At 47.6% G+C, this 12,892-nt stretch overlaps 1 protein-coding gene across 1 annotated transcript in view; it reads right to left on the bottom strand.

Moving 5' to 3' along the window:
- Positions 1–6,667: 6,667 nt before the first annotated feature.
- Positions 6,668–12,892, bottom strand: part of riok2 (RIO kinase 2 (yeast)) — a 33,840-nt gene continuing 27,615 nt past the window's right edge. Inside the window, exons 9-10 of the mRNA XM_042331498.1 lie at positions 7,155–7,254; positions 6,668–7,058 (exon numbers count right to left, since the gene is read on the bottom strand). Of these exons, the coding sequence (XP_042187432.1) occupies positions 6,897–7,058; positions 7,155–7,254 (262 nt within the window). The 3' untranslated portion in view covers positions 6,668–6,896. The remainder of the gene's footprint in view (positions 7,059–7,154; positions 7,255–12,892) is intronic.

The following is a 12,892-nucleotide window of genomic DNA, read 5'->3' as shown; positions in this document are numbered from 1 at the left end:
CTGTATCCATGGAGACCGCTGGCATCTAAAGTGCAGCACACTCCTCTGTCAGACAAGCCACACAAACACATCATTGATAAAGACTTACTCGGTTTCATCAAGCAGAATCTACCCATAATGAAAATGAGATTTAAAACAGAATTGACTCCTATAGAAGTCCTACCATGGTGGTGATGTGTGCAGCTCCCTGGCAGGGCAGGGCAGGGCTGGGCTGGGCAGGGCAGGGCTGGGCAGGGCTGGGCTGGGCAGGGCTGGGCCGGGCTGCCCCTCTTCTTGCGGTCCAATTGCAGTCTACAAATGATGTTCCGTCCCCCCGACCAGCTGCTCACGGAAAAGGAAACGGCCCACGGCTGAATCTAGTTGATGATCCCTGATGTATGGTGTCTGGTGCGTGTGTGAGCAGATGGTCATACCTGTGTCCTACAGTCGCCATGGCGATCGACAGGTAACAGCCAATGGGAATGCCCGCCTTCACAGCCCCGAGAACAGGGTGCATGTTGGGGGCGTGAGTGATCTTAGCGGAGGGGTTAGGGGCGGATCCGGGGGTGGACCAGGCTGCTTGAGGGTACTGTGTGTTGCCATGGAGCTTCAGCCTTAGCAACAGTTGCCAGGCCCACTGGCTGAAGGAAGCCACAGGAGACAGACCCAGATGGGGGAACTAGCCAGGTAGGACACCTGAGAGACAGAGGAAGATGTGAGTGTGTGTTACTCTGAGATGAGACTAGTGCAGTGGCATTCAAAACTTTTTCAGTGAGGACTGATTATCATCCACAATTTCTGGGGACCACATTTGTTTCACGAGATTTTCTCACGACCCCACCCCAAATTTAATAACAACCTTAAAATCATTACATTTGGATTTTTACATCAACAAATAAACTTAAATTCATTGCCTTTTCATCTATCAAAATTACAATAAACCAATAAATACATTTACTAAATACAATTGCATTTTTCAAATGACCTTTCTCAAAAATGTTTGTACATTGTCCCATACAATAACCTGTACTCTTAATTTGTTGTTCCTAAAAAATATAAATGTTTAATTGCATTTTTTGGCGACCCCACTGCAGTTCCCCCACGACCTCGACTTTGAATACCACCGGACTAGTGTGTGTGCTTTACCTGTTTGATTCCCTCTGAGATGAGTACATTGTATGGTTTGTCTGAGGTATTTCTGATAGGCTTCGGCCAAAAGCAGAGCAAATTCATTGTGGAGAGAGGAGGGCAGTGCCAGAGTCCCATCCTATAAGACACACACACTCAACATTACACACTGTATACAGTCAACACACTAAAATACACACTCAACACGGTCAAATTCAATGTAGGGTTAGGTGTGTGTGGTACCTGTGCATAGTCCCAGTCCCTCCAGTATAATACAGGCCAGGCGGATCTCCACAGCAGAGAGGAGGTGCAGCCAGCTCCCGATCACACACTTCTTCTGGGCTAGGATGCCAAAGGCACAGGGGCAGCTCCTTACAGAGGTATAGCGCCACCTTCATACAAAGGTCTCAGACCAGGTTAATCATCACGGAGGTTTACTTAACTGAACCATCTCTGTTACACTTGAAGTCTTCATCTGCCTACTTTCCACAGCAACCTCAGCTGCTGACAGAGGTCACGCACACACTTACCATGCCCACTGTCTCTATGGTCTCTCTGAGTCTGTCCAGCAGGACTGAGATGATGTAAGAATGAGCGGTTGCTATGGTGGCCAGCAGCTCCCGGCCCATCTTAGAGTAGGTTTCCCTTGTAGACACACTGACATAGGACACCTGGGAGTGAGTGAGTGAGAGAGAGACAGAGAGAGAGACAGAGAGAGAGACAGAGAGAGAAAAAAAAAGAGAAGGGGGGAGAGAAAGACAGACAGATGGGGAGAAGAGAGAGAGAGCGAGCGAGAAATAAATATAGGGTGGCCCACAGCCAGTGGCTTTGCTGTGCACTGTATTCATTCCGTGTGAAAATGTAGAAATAAATGTGAGGGTGTGTTACCTGGTAGACTAGGACAGCTATAGTAGTGATGAAGGTGGGGTCAGAGTGGTGGGTAGACATGGCCATGTGAGCTAGTGCCGTGAGGAGAGCTATAGTAGTGATGAAGGTGGGGTCAGAGTGGTGGGTAGACATGGCCATGTGAGCTAGTGCCGTGAGGAGAGCTATAGTAGTGATGAAGGTAGGGTCAGAGTTGGGGTAGACATGGCCATGTGAGCTAGTGCCGTGAGGAGAGCTATAGTAGTGATGAAGGTGGGGTCAGAGTGGTGGGTAGACATGGCCATGTGAGCTAGTGCCGTGAGGAGAGCTATAGTAGTGATGAAGGTGGGGTCAGAGTGGTGGGTAGTCTTGGTGAGGAGAATGATTCCATATGTTCACCTCAAACAGCCACTTCTCAAACCTCTCCTGGTGACCCAGCTCCGCAATACATGTTAGTACATCATTAAGGCTCCTGTCCTTACACACTGTGTGAATGTGTGATATTGTGCTCTTGTTCTCTGTTGTTGTTTTTTAACACATTGGGTGTGAGAAAAGTACTTCATGAATACAATCTATTCCTATCATTATTATACAGTGCATTTGGAAAATATTCAGATTCATTTACTTTTTCCACATTTTGTCACATTACAGCCTTATTCTAAAATGTTAATTACATTTTGTCCTAATCAATCTACACACAATACCCCATAATGCCAAAGTGAAAACAGGTTTGTAGAAATGTTTGCTAATTTATGAAAAATAAAAACCAGAAATACATTTACATAAGTATTCAGACCCTTTACTCAAAATTGACCTCAGGTGCATCCTGTTTCCATTTTTTATTTCACCTTTATTCAACCAGGTAGGCCAGTTGAGAACAAGTTCTCATTTACAACTGCAACCTGGCCAAGATAAAACAAAACAGTGCGACAAAAACAACAGAGTTACACATAAACAAACATACAGTCAATAACACAATAGAAAAAAATCTATGTACAGTGTGTGAAAATGTAGAAGAGTAGGGAGATAGGCAATAAAAAGGCCACAGAGGTGAAATAATTACAATTTAGCATTAACACTGGAGTGATGTGCAGATGATGATGTGCAAGTAGAGATACTGGGGTGCAAAAAAGTAAGAGGGTAAGTAATAATATGGGGATGAGGTAGTTGGGTGTGCTATTTACAGATTGGTTGTGTACAGGTACAGTGATCGGTAAGCTACTCTGGCGACTGATGCTTAAAAGTTAGAGAGGGAGATATAAGACTCCAGCTTCAGTGATTTTTGCAATTCGTTCCACTCCTAACCCTACCCAAACCCTAACCTCTACCACCCCCTGCCACCAACACCCCAAAATGTGGAACTAGATCATGTTAGATGAATGGTAATGGTTGAGGTGGGTTAGGTAACTGTGATCATGATGGTTATTATGGCAGTTACCAAATAGTTTCCAAAGCAGCTTCCTCCAGGCAGAGTGACGTAGCAGATGTAAGAGGGTCCTGGGGAGGGGGCAGACTCATACAGCAACAAGCCCTCTGATTAGCTGACAAAGCCCTTCACTGATTCCTCTGATTGGCTGACAGAGCCCTTCACCGAGTCCTCTGCTTGGTTGTCGGACCCCTTCAGCTGTTTCTGCCCTCAGAAGTGATGCAACATGGCCACAATTTTCCCTGAGAACACACACACAACTTTTTGGTGGCATTTGTGCTAATTTTGTATACACTTATGGGTAATGACCATTTAGAGCATGAGTAAATATGTGGAAATAATCAAAGTCCACATATAGACCTGATGATTGTCACATCAAAAGAAATCTAAAAGATTGTTCCGGGCTTTAGAACAAGCCACCTGTCAGGATGACAGAGCGTTTCAGAGATGTCCTGTGGCTGTGGTAAAAACACAATGAGGTGTGAAGAGGGATAAGGAGTCAGTCTGGGGTTCAGGCAGTGGTGGAAAAAGTACGCAATTTGATACCTTAATAGAAAATGACTCAAGTAAAAGTCACCCAGTAAAATATTACTTGAGTAAAAGTCTAAAATATTTGGTTTTAAATATACTTAAGTATCAAAAGTAAAATGTATTTGCAAAAATATACTGAAGTATCAAAAGTAAAAGTATAAATAATTTCAAAGTGCTTACAGTGTATTATGCAAACCAGACAGCACAATTTCTTTTTACGGATAGCTTGGGGCACACTACATCACGCAAACATCATTTAAAAATGAAGCATTTGTGTTTAATAAGTCCGCCAGATCAGAGGCAGTATGGATGCCCAGAGATGTTGTCAAAAATAGAAATAGTAAAGTAAAGTACAGATACCCCAAAAACTACTTAAGTAAAAAAGACTTTAAGTACTACCTAAGTACTTTACACAACTGGCTTCAGGTGATAAGAGGTCAGGGTGATTTAGAGTTTCAATAATGACAGAAATCGAGAGCCCAGAACAATACAATAGGAAGTCAGCTAGACTCAGCACCACAATGCTACTCTACAGAACCTCTATCTGACTTAATAAGGGTATGAAGTGGATACTGTTGGAATGGACTGTAGATCTATCTCTCTTAATCAATGCAGAGATGACCGTTCTGTCTGAGTTAACAAGCATCTACTCAATCAGCCTTTTCAACTATGCTTTCCCAAACTTACATTATTCCAGTGATAAAAAGCAATTCAATTGAGATTTCTCTGGCCCTATGTCTGCTTGAGTGACTAAATGCAATGATTGCCTATATAAAATGTATAGAAATTCCTGTATTAAACAGCCTTATGCAACACCGAAAGCATGGTCTCAGTGTGACCATCACACTGACTCAACTACAGGTGACATCAGTTACATGCTCAAGCCCAGACGTCTGAGAATGATGTGTGTGTCTCTGTGTGTATGAATAGTTACTCACAGTCCTTGAGGCTGGTACCGAAGTCACTTGGGGACAGAAGGTGTGATATCATGATATCGTATGGAGAATCCCAAACATAGCTCATGCTATTCAACCTCAGTCTTCCGGCACACTCAGTCCAGTTCACACACAGGACTGACTCTCTCTCACACACACACTTAGTCTGGCTAAAACATACACACTCACACATGCTAAAGCTAGTTCAAACCACGCTCCATGGACAAAGCAGTGGGAAACTCCTCGAGACACAACTCCACTCAAGAATTTTGAAATGAAATAGGATAAAGACTGCACTTCCCAAGAACAACGCTTTTCTCTCTCCTCCTCCCCTCTCTCCCTCTCATGTGAAGCCCTTCCCAGAGGTTCTCCTCTGAAGTGCTCCACCTTTGTCACGAGCCCTGCTAATTAGCCCCCCTCACACTGAGGCCTGATGTTGGTATGCAGCCCCCCTCCCCTCGGTAGCTGCCTAATCCCAGTGGTCAGACAGAGAATATAGGGCTCTATAGGGAGTCACTGTATAGCCCCTCTACTTCTCACAGCCACACATGGTCTGGGTCACACCCTGAACGTACCAGGGCCGTTGGCAGCAGGGATCCTAATGGACAGAACAGTCCCACATCTCTGACTGGGTCTTTGTGTCCATCAAATGTGCTCTGGCTTCTTATAGTAAAATGTGCCATTAGACCAACCAATATTAATAAACCCCATCCAAATCCATAACCCCCCAGCCAAACACCAACTGACCCGCATCCTCAGAGGAATCGTGTGTGTGTGTGTGGGCAGGCAGGCAGGATGGAGCCATGTACATCCAGGGCCTGAGCGCCATTCAGACAGTGTATACAGATTGCTCAGCCACTACATCAGTCTCTAACAGACTCATGAAGTCACTATCACAGAGTGGATTCTCAGTCCCCAAGACCATTTTCAGGTTGTGTGTGCATTTGTGTTGCCTGGCCTTGTAGAGCTCATTGGATCTTGAGAGGGTGGATGTGTGTCTTCAAGTGTGTATGTTCTGTTCACATGAGTCTGGCCCTACGGTCTATGGGGTGAATGTGTGAGCATTCGAGTAGAGTTTAGCACAAGTAATCAGCCCCCCCCACAACTGCATTCCACAGCCACAGAGAACCGCTAGAAGACAACCACTGACACACACCATTCTGAAGACTTCTGCAGTGAATGACACAAGTACTCTCTTCACAAGGTAAAGCACCTTGAGCACTTGGAAAAGCAGTCTCTAGGCAATCCTTTACTTTTACCAGCCATTTGTGTCTACAAATCAATATTTGTTTGGAGGATAGAAGCAATATGGCCACCGATTCAACATAGCTTTCACCTGGTCAGTCTATGATCCCTTATTAATGTCACTTGTTAAATCTACTTCAAATCAGTGCAGATGAAGGGGAGGAGACAGATTAAAGAATTATTTTTAAGCTTTGAGACAACTGAGACATGAACTGTGTATGTGTGCCATTCAGAGGGTAAATATATAAGTGCCGTTGAACAGGGTATAGTAGTAGGTGCCGGGCGTATGGTTTGAGTGGGTCAAGAACTGCAACGCTGCTTGGGTTTTTCACACTCAACAGTTTCCAGTGTGTATCAAGAACGGTCCACCACCCAAAGGACATCCAGCCAACTTGACAACTGTGGGAAGCATTGGAGTCAACATCGGCCAGTATCACTATGGAACGCTTCATGCCCCAACAAATTGAGGCTGTTCTGAGGGCAAAAAGGAGTGCAACTCATTATTAGTTAGGTGTTCCTAATGTTTTGTACACTGTGAACACATCTGGACTCATTGTCATCATATTAAAGTTATCTTTATTGAAAGTATTCACACTGCAGTAGATACAAAACATGACCCAACGCTGGGGGGCTTGTCGCTGGGGGCTCGTCGCTGGGAGAGAGGCCTTCTGCCAACAGGGCCCCTTTCCTCTCATCGCCAATGTGGTTCATGTTCTCATCATGTTCTGTTGTCCTCGTGACCAGGTACTCACACACACTTGACTCGCACTCCATTACGTACGTCCCTCTCAGCCCCAGAAGCCATCAGTCTCCAGACTAGATTTGATGTTACTCTGATTCTCTCTCCTCTCTGCAGTGACCAGGTTAGATTCTCCCTTTATCAGTCGTCTCCTCTGAGCTGCTTTCTGCTGCTTACTAAGCTGTCTCCGCACCTTTGCACGAACCACCTCCTACAACAACAATACATACATTAGTGGAAGGATTGCGTGTGAGTGACCGTATCAGTGTATGCGTGTTTAATCATGTAAGAGAGTGTGTGTACTGACCGGTGGTATAGTAGAGCAGCTGCCTACACTGCCGGCGGTAGCCTCACTGTCCGTCCTCCTCCTGCTGTGCTCAACCACATGAAGCAGGCTGTCTGAGTCTCTGTGGAGGAGAAATCACTGGACTTTAACATGATCACCAAGCAAAGGAAACAGATAGATATGTCAGATGTGGCTCAAGTGGTGGAGAATGACACATTGACATAGTTGAAGTCGGAAGTTTACATACACCTTAGCCAAATACATTTAAACTCAGTTTCACAATTCCTGACATTTAATCCTAGTAAAAATGTCCTGTTTTAGGTCAGTTAGTTCACATTCTTTAAATAAAGTGGTGATCCTGTCAGAATAATAGTAGAGAGAATGATTTATTTCAGCTTTTATTTCTTTCATCACATTCCCAGTGGGTCAGAAGTTTACATACACTCAATTAGTATTTGGTAGCATTGCCTTTAAATTGTTTTACTTGGGTCAAACGTTTTGGGTAGCCTTCCACAAGCTTCCCACAATAAGTTGGGTGAATTTTGGCCCATTCCTACTGACAGAGCTGGTGTTACTGAGTCAGGTTTGTAGGCCTCCTTGCTCACACACGCTTTATCAGTTCTGCCCACAAATTTTCTATCGGATTGAAGTGAGGGCTTTGTGATGGCCACTCCAATACCTTGAATTTGTTGTCCTGAAGCCATTTTGCCACAACTTTGGAAGTATGCTTGGGGTCATTGTCCATTTGGAAGACCCATTTGCGTCCAAGCTTTAACTTCCTGACTGATGTCTTGAGATGTTGCTTGAATATATCCACATCATTTTCTTTCCTCATGATGCCATCTATTTGGTGAAGTGCACCAGACCCACCTGCAGCAAAGAACCCCCACAACATGATGCTGCCCCCCCTGTGCTTCACGGTTGGGATGGTGGTGTTCTGCTTGCAAGCCTCCACCTTTTCCTTTAAATATAACAATGATCATTATGGCCAAACGGTTCAATTTTTGTTTCATGAGACCAGAGGAAAAGTCTTTACTGAAGACTCATCTCTTCAGTAGGTCATATGATTGAGTCTAGTCTGGCCCAGGAGTGTGAAGGTGAACAGATAGCAAGGGCGGTTCGTTGCTCCAGAGCCTGTCTCTTCCTGGCCGGTTCCCCTCTCTCCACTGGGATTCTCTGCCTCTAACCCAATTACAGGGGCTGAGTCACTGGCTTACTGGTGCTCTCCCATGCCGTCCCTAGGAGGGGTGCGTCACTTGAGTGGGTTGAGTCACCTGGCCATGCTGCTGCTCCAGTTTCAACTGTTCTGCCTGCAGCTATGGAACCCCGACCTGTTCACCGGATGTGCTACCTGTCCCAGACCTGCTGTTTTCAACTCTCTAGAGACAGCAGGAGCGGTAGAGATACTCTTAATGATCGGCTATGAAAAGCCAACTGACATTTACTTGCTGCACCCTCGACAACTACTGTGATTATTATTATTAGACCATGCTGGTCATTTATGAACATTTGAACATCTTGGCCATGTTCTGTTATAATCTCCACCCGGCACAGCCAGAAGAGGACTGGCCACCCCTCATAGCCTGGTTCCTCTCTAGGTTTCTTCCTATGTTTTGGCATTTCTAGGGAGTTTTTCCCTAGCCACCGTGCTTCTACACTTGCATTTCTTGCTGCTTGGGGTTTTAGGCTGGGTTTCTGTACAGCACTTTGAGATATCAGCTGATGTAAGAAGGGCTATATAAATACATTTGATTTGAAAAGTACAATCTTTGTCCCCATGTGCAGTTGCAAACCGCAGTCTGGCTTTTTTATGGCGGTTTTGGAGCAGTGGCTTCTTCCTCGCTGAGCGGCCTTTCAGGTTATGTCGATATAGGACTCGTTTTATTGTGGATATAGATACTTTTGTACCGGTTTCCTCCAGCATCTTCACATGGTCCTTTGCTGCTGTTCTGGGATTGATTTGCACTTTTCGCACCAAAATTGATTTATCTCTAGGAGACAGAACGCATCTCCTTCCTGAGCGGTATGATGGCTGGTGGTCCCATGGTGTTTATACTTGCATACTCTTGTTTGTACAGATGAACGTGGTACCTTCAGGCGTTTGGAAATTGCTCCCAGGGATGAACCAGACTTGTGGAGGTCTACAATTTTGTTCTGAGGTCTTGGCTGATTTATTTTGATTTTCTCATAATGTCAAGCAAAGAGGCACTGAGTTTGAAGGTAGGCCTTGTAATACATCCACAGGTACATCTCCAATTGACTCAAATTATGTCAATTAGCCTATCAGAAGCTTCTTAAGCCATGACATCATTTTCTGGAATTTTCCAAGCTGTTTAAAGGCACAGTCAACTGAGTGTATGTAAACTTCTGACCCACTGTGATACAGTGAAATAATCTGTCTGTAAACAATTGTTGGAAAATGACTTGTGTCATGCACAAAGTAGATGTCCTCACCGACTTGCCAAAACTATAGTTTAACAAGAAATTTGTGGAGTTGTTGAAAAACGAGTTTTAATGACTCCAACCTAAGTGTATGTAAACTTCCAACTTCAACAGTACATTAACACTCTACAGGAGATTTAAAGAGACACGGAGGTGTGCGTGTGTGTGTGAAGAGACACGGAGGTGTGCGTGTGTGTGTGAAGAGACACGGAGGTGTGCGTGTGTGTGAAGAGACACGGAGGTGTGCGTGTGTGTGAAGAGACACGGAGGTGTGTGTGTGTGTGTGTGTGAAGAGACACGGAGGTGTGCGTGAAGAGACACGGAGGTGTGTGTGTGTGAAGAGACACGGAGGTGTGTGTGTGTGAAGAGACACGGAGGTGTGTGTGTGTGAAGAGACACAGAGGTGTGCGTGAAGAGACACGGAGGTGTGCGTGTGTGTGAAGAGACACGGAGGTGTGCGTGTGTGTGAAGAGACACGGAGGTGTGCGTGTGTGAAGAGACACGGAGGTGTGCGTGAAGAGACACGGAGGTGTGCGTGTGCGTGAAGAGACACGGAGGTGTGCGTGTGCGTGAAGAGACACGGAGGTGTGCGTGAAGAGACACGGAGGTGTGCGTGTGTGAAGAGACACGGAGGTGTGCGTGAAGAGACACGGAGGTGTGCGTGTGTGTGAAGAGACACGGAGGTGTGCGTGAAGAGACACGGAGGTGTGCGTGAAGAGACACGGAGGTGTGCGTGAAGAGACACGGAGGTGTGCGTGTGTGTGAAGAGACACGGAGGTGTGCGTGAAGAGACACGGAGTGTGTGTGTGTAAAGAGACACGGAGGTGTGCGTGAAGAGACACGGAGGTGTGCGTGTGTGTGAAGAGACACAGAGGTGTGCGTGAGTGTGAAGAGACACGGAGGTGCGTGTGAGTGTGAAGAGACACGGAGGTGCGTGTGTGAAGAGACACGGAGGTGCGTGTGTGAAGAGACACGGAGGTGTGCGTGTGAAGAGACGCGGAGGTGTGTGTGAAGAGACGCGGAGGTGTGTGTGAAGAGACGCGGAGGTGTGTGTGAAGAGACGCGGAGGTGTGTGTGAAGAGACGCGGAGGTGTGTGTGTGTGTGTGTGTGTGTGTGTGAAGAGACGCGGAGGTGTGTGTGTGTGTGTGTGTGTGAAGAGACGCGGAGGTGTGTGTGTGTGTGTGTGTGAAGAGACGCGGAGGTGTGTGTGTGTGTGTGTGTGTGTGAAGAGACGCGGAGGTGTGTGTGTGTGTGTGTGTGAAGAGACACGGAGGTGTGTGTGTGTGTGTGAAGAGACACGGAGGTGTGTGTGTGTGTGTGTGTGTGTGTGTGAGTGAAGAGACACGGAGGTGTGTGTGTGTGTGTGTGTGTGTGTGAAGAGACACGGAGGTGTGTGTGTGTGTGTGTGAAGAGACACGGAGGTGTGTGTGTTTGTGTGTGAAGAGACACGGAGGCGTGTGTGTGTGAAGAGACGCGGAGGTGTGTGTGTGTGAGAAGAGACGCGGAGGTGTGTGTGTGTGAAGAGACGCGGAGGTGTGTGTGTGAAGAGACGCGGAGGTGTGTGTGTGAAGAGACGCGGAGGTGTGTGTGTGTGTGTGTGAAGAGACACGGAGGTGTGTGTGTGTGTGTGAAGAGACACGGGGTGTGTGTGTGAAGAGACGCGGAGGTGTGTGTGTGTGTGTGTGTGAAGAGACGCGGTGGTGTGTGTGTGTGTGAAGAGACACGGAGGTGTGTGTGTGTGTGAAGAGACACGGAGGTGTGTGTGTGTGTGTGAAGAGACACGGAGGTGTGTGTGTGTGTGTGTGTGAAGAGACACGGAGGTGTGTGTGTGTGTGTGTGAAGAGACACGGAGGTGTGTGTGTGTGTGTGTGAAGAGACACGGAGATGTGCGTGTGTGTGAAGAGACACGGAGATGTGCGTGTGTGTGAAGAGACACGGAGGTGTGCGTGTGTGAAGAGACACGGAGGTGTGCGTGTGTGTGAAGAGACACGGAGGTGTGCGTGTGTGTGAAGAGACACGGAGGTGTGCGTGTGTGTGAAGAGACACGGAGGTGTGCGTGTGTGTGAAGAGACACGGAGGTGTGCGTGTGTGTGAAGAGACACGGAGGTGTGCGTGAAGAGACACGGAGGTGTGCGTGAAGAGACACGGAGGTGTGCGTGAAGAGACACGGAGGTGTGCGTGTGTGTGAAGAGACACGGAGGTGTGCGTGTGTGTGAAGAGACACGGAGGTGTGCGTGTGTGTGAAGAGACACGGAGGTGTGCGTGTGTGTGAAGAGACACGGAGGTGTGCGTGTGTGAAGAGACACGGAGGTGTGCGTGTGTGTGAAGAGACACGGAGGTGTGCGTGTGTGTGAAGAGACACGGAGGTGTGCGTGTGTGTGAAGAGACACGGAGGTGTGCGTGTGTGTGAAGAGACACGGAGGTGTGTGTGTGTGTGTGAAGAGACACGGAGGTGTGCGTGAAGAGACACGGAGGTGTGTGTGTGTGAAGAGACACGGAGGTGTGCGTGAAGAGACACGGAGGTGTGTGTGTGTGAAGAGACACGGAGGTGTGCGTGAAGAGACACGGAGGTGTGCGTGTGTGTGAAGAGACACGGAGGTGTGCGTGTGTGTGAAGAGACACGGAGGTGTGCGTGTGTGTGAAGAGACACGGAGGTGTGCGTGTGTGAAGAGACACGGAGGTGTGCGTGAAGAGACACGGAGGTGTGCGTGAAGAGACACGGAGGTGTGCGTGTGTGAAGAGACACGGAGGTGTGCGTGTGTGTGAAGAGACACGGAGGTGTGCGTGAAGAGACACGGAGGTGTGCGTGTGTGTGAAGAGACACGGAGGTGTGCGTGAAGAGACACGGAGGTGTGCGTGAAGAGACACGGAGGTGTGCGTGTGTGAAGAGACACGGAGGTGTGCGTGTGTGAAGAGACACGGAGGTGTGCGTGAAGAGACACGGAGGTGTGCGTGAAGAGACACGGAGGTGTGCGTGTGTGTGAAGAGACACGGAGGTGTGCGTGTGTGTGAAGAGACACGGAGGTGTGCGTGTGTGTGAAGAGACACGGAGGTGTGCGTGAAGAGACACGGAGGTGTGCGTGTGTGTGAAGAGACACGGAGGTGTGCGTGAAGAGACACGGAGGTGTGCGTGTGTGAAGAGACACGGAGGTGTGCGTGAAGAGACACGGAGGTGTGCGTGTGTGTGAAGAGACACGGAGGTGTGCGTGAAGAGACACGGAGGTGTGCGTGAAGAGACACGGAGGTGTGCGTGAAGAGACACGGAGGTGTGCGTGTGTGTGAAGAGACACGGAGGGGTGTGCGTGTGTGTGAAGAG

The sequence above is a fragment of the Oncorhynchus tshawytscha genome, linkage group LG12, assembly GCF_018296145.1.
Source record: "Oncorhynchus tshawytscha isolate Ot180627B linkage group LG12, Otsh_v2.0, whole genome shotgun sequence".
NCBI lineage: Eukaryota > Metazoa > Chordata > Actinopteri > Salmoniformes > Salmonidae > Oncorhynchus > Oncorhynchus tshawytscha.
Note: the sequence above shows the minus strand (reverse complement) of the source record. Positions and strands in the feature narration are given on the sequence as shown.